The sequence below is a fragment of the Rhinoderma darwinii genome, chromosome 1, assembly GCF_050947455.1.
Source record: "Rhinoderma darwinii isolate aRhiDar2 chromosome 1, aRhiDar2.hap1, whole genome shotgun sequence".
NCBI classification, from domain to species: domain Eukaryota; kingdom Metazoa; phylum Chordata; class Amphibia; order Anura; family Rhinodermatidae; genus Rhinoderma; species Rhinoderma darwinii.
The window spans coordinates 182,740,492-182,760,779 of record NC_134687.1 but is presented as its reverse complement, the minus strand read 5'-3'; the positions used below and the strand labels follow the sequence as shown (position 1 = coordinate 182,760,779).

Here is a 20,288-nt window from a genome sequence, read left to right as displayed (position 1 = left end):
GATTTTGTATATAATAATGCAGACCCCCCCCCTGGAGGACCCGGTGTGAGTAGTATGATAAGTATGTCTGTCTGATCCACGCCCTCCACCATATGCACCGTATCACTGGTTAGAAGAGTTTCATGAAAGCGAACAATAGATGGATTACGGATCTTAAACTCAAAAATGGCCTTACTATAAACCGGATCTCCCATACCCCCTTACGTTCCAAGAGATAAAAATTACTTGATCAGCCATTAGAAATATAGCTAACAAAACTAGTTAAGTGCGTACATCAATACGTCCCTCTCTTCCACCCACCCCCAGATACTAGATATCTACAGTCAAGGCATGTGATTTTAAGATTGAGAACCTAAACCCATCCCAGGTGTACCAATCCCTCCCATCCCCCGCAAACCGTGTCCATAATAGTGAAAAACTAGAAAAAATGTATATGGGATGCACACCTATGTTAACAGTTTGGTGCAATAGGGTTGGGATGAAGTCCCAATGTATATAGTCACGATTACCCCAGCACTCAAAAAAGCAAGAAAATATATTGCAAGTTGAATAGATTTATTTTTTCCCAAAGCTGTATATCCTATACTATTTCATATGTAATCAGCGTTTTTATATGAATACATATAAAATATAGAAAAAACTGGCTAGGGTCAGTGCTAGAGCAGACAAATATAGGGTACTTAACCCCTTCCCGCTGCAGCCCTTTTTCAGATTTTCATTTTCGTTTTTCCTCTCCACATTCCAAAAGCCAAAATTTTTTTTATTTTATTTTTTTTCCCCGTCTATTTATAGTCCTATGAGGGCTTGAGTTGTCGTTTTTCGTAGCACCGTTTATTGTGCCATACTAGGAAACGGGAAAAAAAATTGGGGTAGAAAATGAAAAAAACAGCGATTCCTCCATTGTTTTTTGCGCATTTTTTTAATGGAATTCACTGTGCAATTAAAACATGTTAACTTTATTCTGTGGGTCAATACGATTACAGCGATACCATATATATATATATATATATATATATATATATATATATGGTATCGCTGTAATCGTATTGACCCACAGAATAAAGTTAACATGTATGTATATATATATATATATATATATATATATATATATATATAAAAATTCCTATATTTTACTACTTTTACAAAAAATAAAATTTATTTTGTGTCGACAAATTCCAAAGGGCCATAACTTTTTTTTATTTTTCCGGGGATTGAGCAGTATGAGGGCTTATTTTTTGCGGCATAAGCTGTAGTTTTTTATACCATTTTGGGGTACATGCGATGCTTAGATCACTTTTTTCTTTAATTTTTTTTGTGGGAGATCAGGTAACCCAAAAATAGTCTGGCGTTTTAAAAAATGTTTTTTTACGGCGTTCACCGTGCGACTTAAATATATTGTAATAGGCCAGACTTTTACGCACAGGGCTTAATAGGAGCACAAAGATGGCGGACCTGGGGGCCTTCATTAGTCTGCCAGGCAGCCATAGCAACCATTGCCCCCCCCCCCCCCCCCCCCCGCGATTGTGTAGAGGGGGTCAGAGGGTTGTGTAGAGGGTTGTGTAAAGAACTAGGCTACAAGCTGAAGGGAAGGACCTCCAAAGTAGTATTCTCAGGAATACTGCCTGTGCCATGCGCATCACAGGAAAGACAGCGGGAGCTCAGGGAGTTAAATGCATGGCTGAAGTCTTGGTGTAGAGGAGAAGGATTTGGGTTCCTAGAGCACTGGGCTGACTTTTCATTGGGGTACAAACAAGATAAGGAGATCCTTTCGTTACAAAACATCAGTGTAAATAAAAAGGCCCGATTAATGTCAAATCACATTTCTGATAATAAAAGTGAAAAACTGACAGGCAAGTTAAAGTGTATGTTCACAAATGCCAGAAGTCTAGCAAGCAAAATGGGGGAGCTGGAGTCCTTGATACTGGAAGAAAATATAGATATATTTGGTGTTGCTGAAACATGGCTAGACTTCACATGACTGGGCTGTAAATCTACAGGGTTTTACACTTTTTCGGAAAGACAGGACAAATAGGAAAGGTGGTAGTGTATGTCTGTATGTAAGAAGCGATATGAAGGCGAGTGTGAAAGAGACAATAGTGGGTGAAGACTGTGAGGAGGTTGAAACCTTGTGGGTGGAACTAGAAAGGGAGGTAAACACTGAAGAAATTACTTTTGGTGTAATCTATAGACCCCCCAATATAACTGAGGAGATGGAAGTTCAGCTATATAAACAGATGGAGCGGGCTGCACAGGCGGGTACTGTAGTGATAATGGGAGATTTTAATTTCCGGGATATTAATTGGTGTCATGGTTCGGCTTCAACTGCAAAGGGGAGACATTTCCTCAACCTGTTGCAGGAAAATTTTATGTGCCAGTTTGTGGAAGACCCGACTAGAGGTGAAGCTCTGTTGGATCTGGTCATTTCTAATAATGCAGATCTTGTTGGGAATGTCAATGTTCATGAAAACCTCGGTAACAGTGATCATAATATAGTTACATTTTACCTATACTGTAAAAAACAAACGCAGGCTGGGAGGGCAAAAACATTTAATTTTAAGAGCCAATTTTCCCAGGATGAGGGCGGCAATTCAGGATATAGACTGGGAAGAACTAATGTCAAATAATGGGACAAATGATAAATGGGAGATTTTCAAATCTACTTTGGGTAATTATAGTGCAAAATGTATTCCTATAGGTAACAAGTATAAACGACTCAAATTAAACCCCACATGGCTTACACCTTCTGTGAAAGGGGCAATACATGACAAAAAAAGGGCATTTAAAAAATACAAATCTGAGGGTACAGCTGTAGCCTTTGTAAAATATAAAGAGCTTAATAAAATCTGTAAGAATGTAATAAAATTAGCAAAAATATAAAATGAAAGGCAGGTGGCCAAGGATAGTAAAACAAATCCCAAAAAATTCTTCAAGTATATAAATGCTAAAAAGCCAAGGTCTGAACATGTAGGACCCCTAGATAATGGTAATGGGGAGTTGATCACAGGGGATCAAGAGAAGGCAGAGTTACTAAATGGGTTCTTTAGCTCTGTATATACAACTGAAGAAAGAGCAGCTGATGTAGCCGGTGCCAGTGCTGTTAATATACTGAATTGGATGAATGTAGAGATGGTCCAAGCTAAATTAAATAAAATAAATGTGCACAAGGCCCTGGGACCAGATGGGTTACACCCTAGAATTCTTAAAGAGCTTAGTTCAGTTATTTCTGTCCCCCTTTTCATAATATTCAGAGAATCTCTAGTGACTGGTATAGTGCCAAGGGACTGGCGCAGCGCAAATGTGGTGCCTATTTTCAAAAAGGGCTCTAGGTCTTCCCCAGGTAATTATAGACCAGTAAGCTTAACATCAATTGTGGGGAAAATGTTTGAGGGGCTATTGAGGGACTATATACAGGATTATGTGACAATAAATAGCATAAGTGACAGCCAGCACGGTTTTACTAAGGACAGAAGTTGTCAAACTAACCTAATCTGTTTTTATGAAGAGGTGAGCAGAAGTCTAGACAGAGGGGCCGCTGTGGATTTAGTGTGTTTGGACTTTGCAAAGGCATTTGACACTGTCCCCCATAGACGCCTAATGGGTAAATTAAGGACTATAGGTTTAGAAAATATAGTTTGTAATTGGATTGAGAATTGGCTCAAGGACAGTATCCAGAGAGTTGTGGTCAATGATTCCTTCTCTGAATGGTCACCGGTTATAAGTGGTGTACCCCAGGGTTCAGTGCTGGGACCACTATTATTCAACTTATTTATTAATGATATAGAGGAAGGGATTAATAGCACTATTTCTATTTTTGCAGATGACACCAAGCTATGTAATATAGTTCAGACTATGGAAGATGTTCATGAATTGCAAGCAGATTTAAACAAACTAAGTGTTTGGGCGTCCACTTGGCAGATGAAGTTTAATGTAGATAAATGTAATGTTATGCATCTGGGTACCAACAACCTGCATGCATCATATGTCCTAGGGGGAGCTACACTGGCGGATTCACTTGTTGAGAAGGATCTGGGTGTTCTTGTAAATCATAAACACAATAACAGCATGCAGTGTCAATCAGCTGCTTCAAAGGCCAGCAAGATATTGTCATGTATTAAAAGAGGCATGGACTCGCGGGACAGGGATGTAATATTACCACTTTACAAAGCATTAGTGAGGCCTCATCTAGAATATGCAGTTCAGTTCTGGGCTCCAGTTCATAGAAAGGATGCCCTGGAGTTGGAAAAAATACAAAGAAGAGCAACGAAGCTAATTAGGGGCATGGAGAATCTAAGTTATGAGGAAAGATTGAAAGAATTAAACCTATTTAGCCTTGAAAAAAGACGACTAAGGGGGGACATGATTAACTTATGTAAATATATTAATGGCACATACAAAAAATATGGTGAAATCCTGTTCCTTGTAAAACCCCCTCAAAAAACAAGGGGGCACTCCCTCCGTCTGGAGAAAAAAAGGTTCAAGCTGCAGAGGCGACAAGGCTTCTTTACAGTGAGAACTGTGAATCTATGGAATAGTCTACCGCAGGAGCTGGTCACAGCAGGGACAGTAGATGGCTTTAAAAAAGGGTTAGATAATTTCCTAGAACAAAAAAATATTAGCTCCTATGTGTAGAAATTTTTCCTTCCCTTTTCCCTTCCCTTGGTTGAACTTGATGGACATGTGTCTTTTTTCAGCCGTACTAACTATGTAACTATGTAACTCCCCTCTAACAATTTAAATGCTGCAGTCGCTATTGGTGGCATTTAACGAGTTAAACTAGCGGTATCGAGCGCAATGCTGCTCGGTACTCTGAAGTGTCAGCTGTAAAATACAGCCGATACTGGCATCGTATGGAGCGGGTTCACTCCGTGAGCCTGTTCCATAATTCCCCTACTTGACTTTGGCGTATGGATATGTCAAATGTCGGGAAGGGGTTAAAGGCTATGTGAACTTTCTGAAAGTTAAATTTTTATTAGAAAATTTTTTTTTATTCTTTGGTGCAATTTTCTAAATCGTTTTAATTATTTTTACTTTTTGAAATACAGCTGCTGTGTATCCTGTATACAGAACAGCTGGATCCTTCGTGGAGTCCTGCACCAGGCACGTCTGCTGGACTGACAGACACACGCAAGACACGCTGTCACAACCTGACGCGCAGGATCCACCTATTACCCATCACATAAGTTCCTAACTTAGATGTGATAATTTACAGGTGGATCCTGCGTGTCAGACCAGTTGACCCAGAACCAGTCAGTCCCGCAGACTTGACGGATTCAGGTCTTGGCGAACTATACAGCTGCTCTGTATACAGGATACAGAGCAGCTGTAGCTCAAAGTAAAATATTTTTTTCTTAATCTAATTTGAGAATTGCACCAAACACACCAACAGTTTTATGTATTAAAAAAAACCAATAAAACCCTTTCGAATATGCACATAGCCTTTAATGCAATATTTAGTTCGCCAAGGCCAAGAATTCACAATATTGGTATCCTATCAGAGCCTTGTATTTTAGGGGCAAACCTTCCTCATCACTCTCCTACTTCTTTTTTTTTTTTAATTCAATATACTGTAGATGTTGAGACTATCAGCGCATTTGTAACTTCGTTATTAAAAGTGATTGTACCGTTTCAGCACTGCAGCTTCTTTGTATCCACTTTACAAAGAAGCTACATAACGCTGCTGTAAGCTGAATCAGTCAGTGAGCTGGGTTAGACTTTGAAAGAGCTTCCTGTGTGCCTTTGACACGCAATCCAACCCTCATATTGATTAAATCTAAGTTGCTGCTTAGATTTGATCAGTATTAGGGTTAGATTGTCTGAGGCTCACAGGAGCCGCGGTCCACTGAGCCATCAGTTGAGCTCACTGACAGAAGCTGCAAAACGTAGCTGTAAGCAGAATCAATGTGTAGTGGATAAATAGAAGTTGTGGAGCTGAAACGGTACAACATTTTTAATGTATATTACAAATGTGCTCATTACTTTCTAGATATCTGTTTTAGATCATACATACATAATGGATAAAAATAAACAATACGTAATAAAACCAAAACCTTCACAAAGAAGGAATTTGACATGGTGGGTACCCTGAATATATGGACTGTATCAAGGCCTCATGAGAATAGCGTAGATCAGTCAGACCTGTAAGTACCATGGAGAGATACTGGTATGCAATCCTGTATAAATTGTAAATACCATATGTAAATAAGGTAAAGAAAAATATATATAAATTGGAATATATATAAATTGGTATGCAACGATGTTGGTCTCCCATATAGATATATAGGCAAGCCATATTGATACACCGTATAATATAGAGAATATCCAAGCCAAGAGGACCGGATTCAGGATAAGCCACCACAAACCCGACGCGCTTTTCACCAAAGCTTTGTCAGGGGGTGGCGTCTGTTGTAATATCCGGGTATAAATACCTCCCCAGTGATTAAAACCTTAACCCCTTCGGGATAGAGCCTGTTTCTGCTTTCAGGACGAAGCCGATTATTTTTTTTCTTTAAAATCTGACGTTTTACTTTGTCGAAATAACTTTGGAATGCTTTTACCTATCCAAGTGATTGAGATTTTCTCATGACATATTGTACTTTTAGTGAAAAAATGTGGTCGATAAATTCGATATTTCAATGAATGAAGAAACTGGAGCCGCACTCACCCAACTCAAGTTTTTTTTCATATGCTTTATTACTCAATGAGAAGTGGGTGGAGAATGAGATGCAAGTTCACAGGCAACAGCTGTTTCGCGTAGACACGCTTTCTCAAGCCTTCTGCTCAAAAATGCAATATTTATTTGTGAAAAACACCAAGATTTAGAGAAAATTTGCAAAAATTAGCATTTTTCTAAATTTAAATGCATTTGCTTGTAAAACATAGTAATATCAGTACTAGTTTACGTTTCCCATATGTCTACTTTGTTTGCATCGTTTTTTGAACATTCTTTTATTTTTCTAGGCCGTTACAAGGCTTCGAACTTGAGCAGCAATTTCTTATATTTTCAAGAAAATTTCAAAAGGCTATTTTTTTTTTCAGTGGTCCCTGAAGTTCAGTTCTGAAGTGGCTTTGAGGGCCTTCTACATTAGAAACCCCCAATAAGTCACCCCATTTTAAAAACTTCACCCTCAAAGTATTCAAAACAGCATTAGAAAGTTTCTTCACCCTTTTAGACGTTTCACAGGAATTAAAGCAAAGAGGTGAAATTTACAAATTCCATTTTTTTTTTTTTTGCAAAAATTCCTTTTTAAAGAGGCTCTGTCACCAGATTTTGCAACCCCTATCTGCTATTGCAGCAGATAGGCGCTGCAATGTAGATTACAGTAACGTTTTTATTTTAAAAAAACGAGCATTTTTGGCCAAGTTATGACCATTTTTGTAGTTATGCAAATGAGGCTTGCAAAAGTCCAAGTGGGTGTGTTTAAAAGTAAAAGTCCAAGTGGGCGTGTATTATGTGCGTACATCGGGGCGTTTTTAATACTTTCACTAGCTGGGCGCTCTGAAGAGAAGTAACATCCTCTTCTCTTCAGAACGCCCAGCTTCTGACGGTGCAGATCTGTGACGTCACTCACAGGTCCTGCATCGTGACGGCCACATCGGCACCAGAGGCTACAGTTGATTCTGCAGCAGCATCAGCGTTTGCAGGTAAGATCGACTTAGAATTGGCCGGTGTAAGAGTACCTTAAGACATCATTTAAATGTGGTTAAAAAAAGGGAAAATAAAGGAATAGAGAAAAGAAATAGAAAATAATGTTATGTATATATCACTGGGCATGGTAAAATCATATAAAAAATTGTAAACCAAAAAGACCATCTAAGGCTGGGTTCACACGACCTATTTTCAGACGTAAACGAGGCGTATTATGCCTCGATTTACACCTGAAAATACGGCTCCAATACGTCAGCAAACATCTGCTCATTCATTTGAATGGGTTTGCCGACGTACTGTGCCGACGACCTGTAATTTACGCGTCGTCGTTTGACAGCTGTCAAATGACGGCGCGTAAAATCACTGCCTCGTCAAAGAAGTGCAGGACACTTCTTTGGACGTTTTTGGAGCCGTTTTCTCATAGACTCCAATGAAAACCGCTCCAAAAACGGACGTAAAAAACGCCGTGAAAAACGCGAGTTGCTCAAAAAACGTCTGAAAATCAGGGGCTGTTTTCCCTTGAAAACAGCTCTGTATTTTCAGACGTTTTTGGTCACTACGTGTGCACATACCCTTACTGAATCAGAAAAATTGAGTACTATCACCATTACAAAAACGGAGCATAGCTATTTTGGTCATTAAGATCCAACAGAGACCGGGTTCCCAACCTATCGATCCACATGGTCTCTCTTTGGTCCAGAGTTCTTTTCCAATTTCCTCACCTGGGTCCGATCAATACCCCTGACTTTCAAAAGCAAACCATCACATCCATGTTTAAAGTGACGTGGGGATTGTTGTCAATAGTGACAAGTCATCCTCATCAGAAGCTCCCTCGATGCCAAGTGCATGTTCTCATACTCACCTTTAGGCTGGGTTCACACGACCTATTTTCAGACGTAAACGAGGCGTATTATGCCTCGTTTTACGTCTGAAAATAGGGCTACAATATGTCGGCAAACATCTGCCCATTCATTTGAATGGGTTTGCCGACGTACTGTGCTGACGACCTGTAATTCACGTGTCGTCGTTTGACAGCTGTCAAACGATGACGCGTAAATTGACTGCCTCGGCAAAAGTGCAGGACACTTCTTTGCAATATAATTTGAGCCGTTCTTCATTGAAGTCAATGAAGAGCAGCTCAAGATTTACGAGCGTCAAAGACGCCTCGCGTAATACGAGGAGGAGCTTTTACGTCTGAAACGACGCAGCTGTTTTCTCCTGAAAACAGTCTGTCTTTTCAGACGTAAAAGCCACTTCTCGTGTGCACATACCCTAAGAGTTGCCTGTAATTCAGGCCAATATAGATAATGTCACAAGGACATGTGGCAAAGTAGTGAACACCTATAGTAGAACAATTAATGTGTAATTGTATATTCCTTCTCATGTAATGCATCATGCAATATATTAGTTTGTTCGATATTTGGGCAAGACACACATTTGCTGCATTTGAAGCATCCCTGCCTAGGGCCTTTTGACCCAAAAGCATTTTGTGGTTGTAACTCTATGGTAGCTGTCACAAATATTTCTAGATCTCTAGATCTTCGATAGGTCATAGGGGAGAAAGATGATAACATTTTGCCCAAGATAGAATCTTGGGTAAGGATTGGCTATCGTTTCTGTATAACGGCTAACTTTATGTGATTTTTGAATTGTAGTCAGTAATGATTTTTACCTGTTGTAATTGGAATCCAGTCTTCTCCCCTAAAGTAGAGCAGGTCTCTGACTACTGGTTTTTTGGTGTGCAGATGAGGCATGTAACGCAGTATTTGCAAATGTACTCTGCCTATACAGCTCAGTCTGGAGGTAACCATCTTGGTCAACTTGTACCTGTAAGTCAAGGAATTCAATGTTAGTCTGGCTCGTTTGACATGTCAATTTCACATTTATAGCATTCTTGTTCAGACAATCAATGAAGACCTGTAGTTCCTCCAATGATCCCTGCCAGATTAAAGAGGCTCTGTCACCACATTTTGCAACCCCTATCTCCTATTGCAGCAGATCGGCGCTGCAATGTAGATAAGAGTAATGTTTTGTTTTTTTTCTTAAAAAACTAGCATTTTCGGCCAAGTTATGACCATTTTTATATTTATGCAACTGAGGCTTTCTAAAGTACATCTGGGCGTTTTTACTTCTTTTACTAGCTGGGCGTTGTGACTAGAAGTATCATCCACTTCTCTTCACAACGCCCAGCTTCTGGCAGTGCAGACACACAGCGTGTTCTCAAGAGATCACGCTGTGACGTTACTCACTTCCTGCCCCAGGTCCTGCATCGTGTCGGACGAGCGAGGACACATCGGCACCAGAGGCTACAGTTGATTCTGCAGCAGCATCAGTGTTTGCAGGTAAGTAGCTACATCGACTTACCTGCAAACGCCGATGCTGCTGCAGAATCAAATGTAGCCTCTGGTGCCGATGTGTCCTCGCTCGTCCGACACGATGCAGGACCTGGGGAAGTGACGTCACAGCGTGATCTCTCGAACACGCTGTGTCTGTGCACTACCAGAAGCTGGGTGTTAACGAAGAGAAGTGGATGATGCTGATTCGTCAGCATCATACACTCCCATTCACAACGCCCAGCTAGTAAAAGAAGTAAAAACACCCCGATGTACGTACATAATACACGCCCAGTTGTACTTTTACTTTAAACACGCCCAGTTGTACTTTAGAAAGCCTCATTTGCATAAATATAAAAATGGTCATAACTTGGCCAAAAATGCTCGTTTAAAAAAAAACACAAAAAAACGTTACTCTTATCTACATTGCAGCGCCGATCTGCTGCAATAGGAGATAGGGGTTGCAAAATCTGGTGACAGAGCCTCTTTAAGAGTACATTGATGTACCTCCCCCTAAAGTACCTTTTTCAATCATAGGTGCTGGATTTGACACAATAGCCCTTAACCCCTTGGAGACAGACAATTTTCAGTTTTTCCCTCTGTTTTCAAAAACTGCCCCAGCGATCAGCTGATCACTGGAGGGGTCTGGCTTCTCTTACCTTTGGCAATCGGCTGCTTTTAGCCAGGCAGAGCTGTGTAGCTGCTCAAATGTAGTAATACAGAAGACAAATTCAAATTAATAGGCAACCAGATAATACATGGTGTAGAGTCCATAAAAAATGGAGGCAATCTTTGAAGTGACTTTACGTTATGGCTCATAGCAAGGAACCCCCCTCCCCCACAATCTGATGTCCACATGTCTTAATAGAGCCCATGGAAAGGGGGATTCCTCAATAAGGTGGCAAAAAGTTCCCACACTAGGCTGTTCTTCTGCTTTATACTTTTCTATGACATAAAGCCTGTAACAATGGCATGGAATTAGAACAACCTAGTCCCGTTCTCTGGAAGAATATTGTAAAATGTTGTACATAAGCAGGGAATGCCGGCAGGAGTTTAAAATCGTATGGGGGCTAGGGCTCAACTGTTGTGATACTACTACGTTTCTACTAACACAGCTACTGAATGTAGCATGTGTTTTGTTTTTAACGAGTCCTTATCGAGCCTTTTTTTTCTTTTTACCTCTGTTAACCCCTTCCCCCTGCTGGCATTCTGGGCCCTAATGTCCAAGCCATTTTTTAGATTTTTCCATTGTCACATTCGAAGAGCTGTAACTTTTTTATTTTTGCGTCGGCATAGCTGTATATGGTCTTGTTTTTTGCGGGACGACTTGCAGTTTTTATTGGTACCATTTAAGAGTAGATGCGACTTTTTGATCACTTTTTATCACATTTTTTTTAAGTCAGGATTAACAGAAAACAGCAATTTTTCCATTGTTTTTTATTTTATTTTTTACGGCGTTCACAGTGCGGGTTAAATAATGTAACAGCTTTATAGTCGGGGTCGTTACGGACGCGGCGATACCAAATATGTGTAACTTTTTTGCTTTATTGTAGTTTTTTTTAATAGTAAAGCATTTTGTAAGGGGAAAAGCTGGGTTTTTCATTTTTTTTTTTCACTTTTTTTTTTTTATTAACTTTATTAAACTTTTTTTTCTTTTTTACTAGTCCCACTAGGGGACTTCCCTATCCTCCGATCGCTATTATAATACACTGCAATACTTTTGTATTGCAGTGTATTACTTCCTGTCCGTTTAAAACGGACAGGCATCTGCTAGGTCATGCCTGCGGCATGATCTAGCAGGCATTCGCTGCAGGCAGACCTGGGGGTCTTTATTAGACCCCCGGCTGCCATAGAAGACACAGACACTCGGCGATTTTATCGCCGGGTGTCAGTGAGATGAGAGGGAGCTCCCTCCCTCTCTCCAAAACCATTCAGATGCGGTGCTCGCTATTGCGCACCGCATCTGAAGGGTTAAACAGGTGAGATCGATACTAATATCGATCTCACCCGGCAGAGCAGGGACGCCCCCAGCCCTCAGCTGCTTCTGGCAGCTGAGAGCAGGGAGATTTCACGGCTCCCTGCTCTGTTTACTTTATTCTACAGCAGCGACGTAGTTTGGCGGCGCTCTAGAATAAAGCCCACTAATGACCGCCGTAAAAAGACGTATCGGCGGTCATTAAGGGGTTAAAGTGCTTCTTGGCTAAAGGCTGGTGCATTGTTTTTTTCATAATTTAAAATTAAAAAATAAAACCTATTAAACACAAGTGATTCGCCATAATTACCAAACTGGTTTAATAAATAGTACAGTACATATTTTGGCCACTTTTCCATTGTACTCTTAATGGTTTTTGTATACAATGCTGTATCCAAAGTTCCCAATTTCTTCTATTTTTGCATATTTGTCACACTTGAATGTTTAAGATCATCAAACTGCCTTTAATATTAGAAAAAGATAACCCAAGTAAATGCAGCTTTTTTTTTAATTTATTTTTTAAATTCTTTTTATAGGTGAAAAAGTAATTGCAAAAATGAGTTGCTAAATCAATTGATAGGTTCTATTTCATTAGCCATACCCAGGCACGACTGCCAGACCTGTTGAATCTAAACATCGCTTTAAATAGAACCTGTCTGGCAATGTAAAAGCCTGCTATAAGCTCTCAAAAAGCAGCAAATGATGCCACTTTCTAAATAGATTCAATGACATTTGTGATTGGCTGCAGCGGCCATACGGGATGAAGCGTCATCCCAGTAGGGCGGCCCTATGTCATCCAGGCCAGCTTCTTGGGATGACGTTTCTTCCCATGTTACCGCCGCTACAGCCTGTGATTGGCTGCAGCGGTCACGTGGGATGAAACGTCATCCCAGGAGGCCGCACTGGGAGGAGGAACACGGACTCCTGGGAAAGTAAGATGATTTTTTTTTTGGCGGGATTTCTTCGTACCTGCTGCATAAAAAGCGCAACAACTAATTTGTTGCGGATTTAACCACCACATTGAGTTCAATGGGGAAATCCTGCATCAAATAAGCAGCGTTTACACAAATACAGTTGACATGCTGCGGAACGAAACGCCGCACCGCAGGTCAATTCATGAGTGGTTTTTCTGCTCAGTATTTACGCAGCGTGTGGATGAGATTTCTTCTATCGCATCCACTCTGCTACTGTATTTGCTGCAGATCTCCATTAGGATTCTATTCAGTAAAAGGCCTTATTCACACGAACGTGTCCGTTTTGCGCGCGCAAAAGTTGTGTGGCATCTGTATATGGTGCGCGGCTGCGTGATTTTCGCGCAGCCGGCATCATTATGACACTGTTTTTATGTTATGAAACCGTAAAGGAGGGGCTTTTAGGTTTCCCTTCACTTCGTTAACAACTGTAGCGCGAATCACGCGCATCACCTGGAAGTGCTTCTGTGTACCGCGCGTGATTTGCACACACCCATTGACTTCAATGGGTGCGTGCTGCGCGAAACACGGGCAAGTGTAGGACATGACGTGAGTTTTACGCATTGGACACGCTGCGTGAAAATCACTACCTGTCAGAACGGCCCCATTGACTTGCATAAGTCCGTGCGACGCGCGTGAGTAATAAACGTTCGTGTGAATAAGGCCTTGGGGTATGTTCACACGGCCTATTTTCAGCCGTAAACGTTCCGAAAAACGGCTGAAAAATCGGAAGCCGAACGCAATACGGCGTTATGTTCCGACGGGGCATTTTTGCGCGTTGAGTCCCCGTAAAAAGTGCATGTCACTTCTTGAGCCGATTTTCATTGACTTAATCGAAAAATGGCTCCAAAAAGGCCGTAAAAAAACGCTAGTTTGCTTAATAAAGGCTGAAAATCTGAGGCTGTTTTCCCTTGAAAACCGCTCCGTGTTTTCAGCTTTGTTTTGCGAACTGTGTGAACATAGCCTTAGAGGCACAGAAGAGCCGCCGTCAGTCCAGCTAAATGATCGATTCGGCTTACAGCGGCATTATGCGACTTCTATTTATAGTGGATGCATAGCAGATGCATCGCAATAAATAAATAAAATGCATAAGTGCAAAACATACATTTAATAAAACAAAACCGCTACAAAGGTTTACACAGCCTTTAAAGGGAAGGTGTCATGATTTTATTTTATTTTTTATTATATTGCTTTTAATATAATATAATTTTTATTTGTGTTCTAATTTTGCACTTTTTAATGTATTCTTACTTTTACTTCTCTATGGGGCTGCCATTTTTTTCCCATTTCTGTATGTGTCGATTAACGACACATACAGATGCTATACGGAACATACAACCCCATAGAGAATGCGAACGGGAGCCGCTCCCACACAGACCAAAATGAAGCTCGTTCGTAGAGCGAAATCAGGCAACATTTTCATGTGGACCGGAAGCTGCTGCCGGACAGTAAGATGACTACTTCCGGCTGCGTCTTCCGGCCATATGTTCAACTAAGCGAAGGTGCAAGGGAGAGGAGCGTAGACCAGCAGAGGTGGCAGCAGGAGCAGGTAATTTATGTTCGTGTATGATGTGTGTATTATGTCCGTGTGATGCTGTCTGCTGAGCCCTGTATATAATCCTCCTAGCACTGTGCAGTCGCTCAGAAAATGGAGGCACTCAGTGTAGGAGGTTTGAAGACATTCAAACCCTTCCTTCTCCTGGCACTAGCCAGAAGAAGGGAGGGGGGATTGTGTGAGGACACTAGAGGAGAGTGTGTCCACCCCAAATTTGCAGCATAAATCAATGAGGTTGCTTTACCACAGTGACAGTGCTGCAATTTTCGAAACTGCTCCCTCTAGTGGCCAGCACATGGAAATGTTATAAATTAGAATCTAATTTATAATATTTCCTGACTTGTGAAAAAAATAAAAACTGTAATCACTTAAAGGTAATGTGTCGCTAGAAAAACATTTATTTTTATTTTTTTTAGTTAAACAGTGTATAGGTGATAAGACATTGTTCTAATTTATTTATTTTTTTCACGCGTCAGGAAATATTATAAATTAGATTCTAATTTATATTTCCCAGCGCTGGTCACTAGATGGAGCAATTCCCAAAATTGCAGCATTGCATGTGGTAAAGCAACCACATTGCTTTATGCTGCAAAATTTGAGAAAACTCACTCGCTCTAGTGAGCTCTCAGAACCCCCCCCTCCTTTATCCTGGCTAGTGCCGGGAGAAACGAGGGGATTGAACGGTCAAACCTCCTACACTGTGTCGCCATTTTTTTGAGTTAACACACAGTGTAGTAGGTTTACATACAGTAGTAAAACACGAACATACATAGAAATAACTTACCTGCTCCTGCCGCCGCCGCTCCCTCCGGTCCGTCCGCTCCGTCTGCTACCGCCGCTCCAAGTGCACAAGTCCGGAAGCCGCGACCGGAAGTAGTAATCTTACTGTCCGGCCGCGACTTCCGGTCCACAGGAAAATGGCGTACAGCATAGTGGATGGAACGGGCCCCGTTCGCATTCACTATGGGACTGTAGCTGCCTTATTCCATGTCTGTATGTGTCGTTAATCGACACATACAGAAATGGAAAAAAAAATGGCAGCCCCCATAGGGAAGAAAAAGTGAAAAAAAAAACACACAAATAAATAAAAAAATGTTTAATAACACACTAAAGTCAAATTGATGTAAAAATTTTTTTTTTCGTGACACTGGTCCTTTAAATACTAATTGCTTAACTGGAAAAGAGAAAAAAAAAAAATTCTAGCGAAACTCCCTTTTAAACGGGCAGTTCATGCTCTCAAACCTTTCCAACGTAGCCAAATTAAAACATTCTGCTATAAGAGTGGGCCAAAATTCCTCCACAGCAATGGTTTAGGGGTGCAATTACTTTTTTATATGGGTGATCTAGGTTTGGAATAAATCTTTATCCTCCAGTAAATGAAATGATCATTTTAAAATGCAATACGTGTTGTCTTTATTTAATATTTAAAATGATTGGGAAAATGTGAAGCCTTTTTAAATGTTCGTTCTTTTTGAAGTATAGCTGTAATGCAGATTGACTTGGCATTACTTGGCATTGTCTTGATTTGTGTGTTTTTGTTTTTTGTTTTCTAGTGAAGCCTGGTGTCCGGTACAGAGAGCTGGGAAACGTTATTCAGAAACATGCTCAAGCCAATGGTTTCTCCGTTGTTAGAAGCTACTGTGGACATGGCATTCACAAATTGTTCCACACTGCTCCCAATGTGCCACACTATGCCAGTAAGTTTCCAGTGGACCAGAATAGGTCTGTCTTTATAGTGAAACTATTCTATAAGGTGGTTTTCCCATTAAAAAATATTATATAAATGTCTGTCTTTTTTTTCTATGGCGTAACTAGATGTTTAAAATCTGATCGGTGTAGATCCAGCTGCTAGGAACCCTGCCAATTAGGACAGTGAGGTTGCCCCATTCCCGGAGCAGTGTTTGTGCATACAATGTAATATAACATTGATTTGTAAGTCAGAAAAAAGTTAACATGCCGCTTTCACAAGAATGTAATACGGGTGTAATTTCGCATTGACACATAGACAGAAAAACTGACTATTGGATGACTAGTCTGCTATTTTTGCCTCGACATATGGGTTTTTGAGTTGGTTAAACCTTTCAGAACAAGGCCAGTTTCTGTCTTGGTAGGCGGGGGATGGATAAACCAAGAGCCATAACTTCAATAGTGACTATGGCATCTAAGCCTTTGGAAAGAAGACGAGCGCTTCTAACATCACCACAATGCCCCCCCACACTCCGCGCGATGTGAAGACGGGATGCCGAATGTCATGGTTCTACTGAAGGCCCCATGTTTCCCATCTTTGTGCTCCTATTAAAGGGCTATCCAGGAATTTAAAATTGGCTTATTCTTTTGATAGGCAATCAATATTAGACCGGCACCCCTGTTTATCAGCGGTCGGGGCCGCAGCGCTTGTACCAGCACTGCAGCCGATTAATTTACATAGATTTAATTCCTATTCGTGCGCCGTTACTTTCGTATTAGCCGTGTGAGGTATTGCAGCATTGACCCATTCGCTTGACTTCTCTTATGCTGGTACGATACAATGTAATTCTTGTGTTTTGTACTTTTTTTTTTTTTTTTTTTTTTTTTTTATATAACGGTTTCCGATTAGCTTGATGAGAGGACCAAGAGGAGTCTCGTGGCGTATGGAGTCAGCTCGACCCTTGAGCACGCTTCATACTAAACCCTCCCTCCCCCCCCCTTCGCTGGGTCGTATATTTACATCCTTTTGCGGAAGTGGCTAATGGTGGTCAATTTTTAACAGTGATTTAATTTTAATATTGCTCAAAGGTGCTGAGATGTTTTTTTTGTTTTTTTAAGAAAACAAGGCTGTCGGTGTGATGAAACCAGGGCATGTGTTTACAATTGAACCAATGATCTGTGAAGGTAAGCGAGTGCAGCTTGTCCTCTTTGCCTATTTCTATTATCTTTATATTCTAAGCAAGTATGTACGTTATTGTTTTTACCCAAAGCATTTCAAGAAAAGTCAAATGTACACACTATGTAAAAAAAAATACTGAGCAGAAATGTCTGTTTTTATAGCCATTATAAGATCCTCTTCTATGATTGAGTTTTCCCTTTATTAATTAAAGTGTACTTTCCACCATAAGCAACGTGCATTGATGCAGCTTGAGAACCAGGGGCGTAACTAGGAAAGACTGGGTTCCATAGCAAACTCTTGACAGGGGCCCCCCCATGTGCCACAAGCAGCCCGCTGTATAGATAGCCATAAAGCCCCCCTATATATAGCGCTATACAGCTCCCACTGTAGTGTAGTGCTGCACAGCCCTCCTTAGTAGATAGTGCCACACACAGCCCCCTGTAGATGGCCACAGCCCTCCCCCTTGTAAATAGTGCCACACAGCCCCTCTAGTAGATGGTGCCACACGGCTCCCCCTTGTTGGTGATGCCACACGGCTCTTGCGCATCTGAGAATGTTGTATTAGCCAGGGAGATATCAATCAAACATGGAAAGTTGGGTTTGGAGTCAGGACTATGTGACTTCAGGATAGCGGCACCGCCCCATGACCCTTTAATGAGTAATTCGCATATAGTGTGCGCCGTTTTAAAAGTGGATTTTAAAGATTTTGCTGCATCTGAAAAAAACATACATGTGGAAATATTGTCAGGTCATGTATTACCGCATGGTGGCGGTTCAAGTGGTTAAAACTACCAGACCCGTTCCCATGAAATATACAATGAATTGAGAAAAATTCCATCTGCCCTGCAGTTTTGTTGTTGGAAATATATTCTGTATAATTACATCTCCAGAACCAAGCTCTAACATATACGGCTCCAGAACCAAGCTCTGACATATACGGCTCCAGAACCAAGCTCTGACATATACGGCTCCAGAACCAAGCTCAATACATATATACAGTACCACAACCAAGCTCAGTACATAAATACATCACTAGAACCAAGCTCATACATATATACATCCCCAGAACCAAGCTCAGTACGTATATACAATACTAGAACCAAGCTCATTACACGGATGCAGCCCCGGAACCAAGCTCATTACACGGATACAGCCCCGGAACCAAGCTCATTACACGGATGCAGCCCCGGAACCAAGCTCATTACACGGATGCAGCCCCGGAACCAAGCTCATTACACGGATGCAGCCCCGGAACCAAGCTCATTACACGGATGCAGCCCCGGAACCAAGCTCATTACACGGATGCAGCCCCGGAACCAAGCTCATTACACGGATGCAGCCCCGGAACCAAGCTCATTACACGGATGCAGCCCCGGAACCAAGCTCATTACACGGATGCAGCCCCGGAACCAAGCTCATTACACGGATGCAGCCCCGGAACCAAGCTCATTACACGGATGCAGCCCCGGAACCAAGCTCATTACACGGATGCAGCCCCGGAACCAAGCTCATTACACGGATGCAGCCCCGGAACCAAGCTCATTACACGGATGCAGCCCCGGAACCAAGCTCATTACACGGATGCAGCCCCGGAACCAAGCTCATTACACGGATGCAGCCCCGGAACCAAGCTCATTACACGGATGCATTATACCACCCTTCATCTCGCTGCCGGTCATACAGGGATTACATTACTGATAAGAGGCAGAATAAACATTTACATTAAAGAGGCTCTGTCACCACATTAAGTGCCCTATCTTGTACATAATGAGATCGGTGCTGTAATGTAGATTACAGCAGTGTTTTTTATTTAGAAAAACAATACATTTTCACCAAGTTATGACCTATTTTAGCTTTATTATAATTAATTTCTTAAGACAACTGGGCGTGTTTTTACTTTTGACCAAGTGGGCGTTGTGGAGAGAAGTGTATGACGCTGACCAATCAGCGTCATACACTCCTCTCCATTCATTTACTCTGCACATAGTAAACAACGAAGGATCACTATGTGCAGTCACATACATACACACATTAACGTTACTGAAGTGTCTTGACAGTAAATAGACATCACGTCCAACCAGGACGTGATGTCTATTCACAATCCCGACACCTTGGTAACGTTTGTGTGTGACTTACTCACACAGCACATCGAGATCACGCTGTGCTGTCATTTACAGCGAGATCTCGTGAGATTACGCTTGCTGTTCTGTAAATCACACAGAAACGTTACCAAAGTGTTGGGATTGAGAAGACATGTCCTGGCTGGAGGTGATGTCTATTTACTGTCAAGACACTTCAGTAACGTTAATGTGTGTATGTATTTGACTGCACATAGTGATCCTGCGTTGTTTACTATGTGCAGAGTAAATCAATGGAGAGAAGTGTATGACGCTGATTGGTCAGCGTTATACACTACTCTCCAACGCCCACTTGGTCAAATGTAAGAACACGTCCAGTTGTCTATTAAGAATGTCATTAGCATAAAGGTAAAACAGGTCATAACTTGGTGAAAATTTTTTTTTTCTAAATAAAAAAAAAAACACTCCTGTAATCTACATTACAGCACCGATCACATTATGTACAAGATAGACGCTCTGTCATCACATTATAAGTGTCCTAAGTGACTCACCGGTGACGTCTCAGATTCTAGTTCTTTTCTTCTTCCTCCGGTCCAGACTTCTATGATGGATTTCTTCCGGCCACGACCCATTTCTGCAGTTTTCCGCTCAGATGTCTTCACTTCTCACTTTTAAAACATTTCACCTATAAACAAAGTTACAATTCTTAACACCTCTAAATATAATAACGCGCCATACACTGCACCACTAACTATAATAGCGCCATACACTCTGTCCCTGATTATAATAGTGCCATACACTGTTACACACACACACACACACACACACACACACACACACACACACACCTGTAGACAGTGACCCCCCC

The 20,288-nt window shown here is 41.3% G+C and overlaps 1 protein-coding gene across 1 annotated transcript in view; it reads left to right on the top strand.

Moving 5' to 3' along the window:
* The window catches only part of METAP1 (methionyl aminopeptidase 1), a 79,580-nt gene that overhangs the window by 56,006 nt on the left and 3,286 nt on the right, over positions 1-20,288 (top strand). The window contains exons 9-10 of the mRNA XM_075860642.1: positions 16,030-16,173; positions 17,282-17,347. Of these exons, the coding sequence (XP_075716757.1) occupies positions 16,030-16,173; positions 17,282-17,347 (210 nt within the window). The remainder of the gene's footprint in view (positions 1-16,029; positions 16,174-17,281; positions 17,348-20,288) is intronic.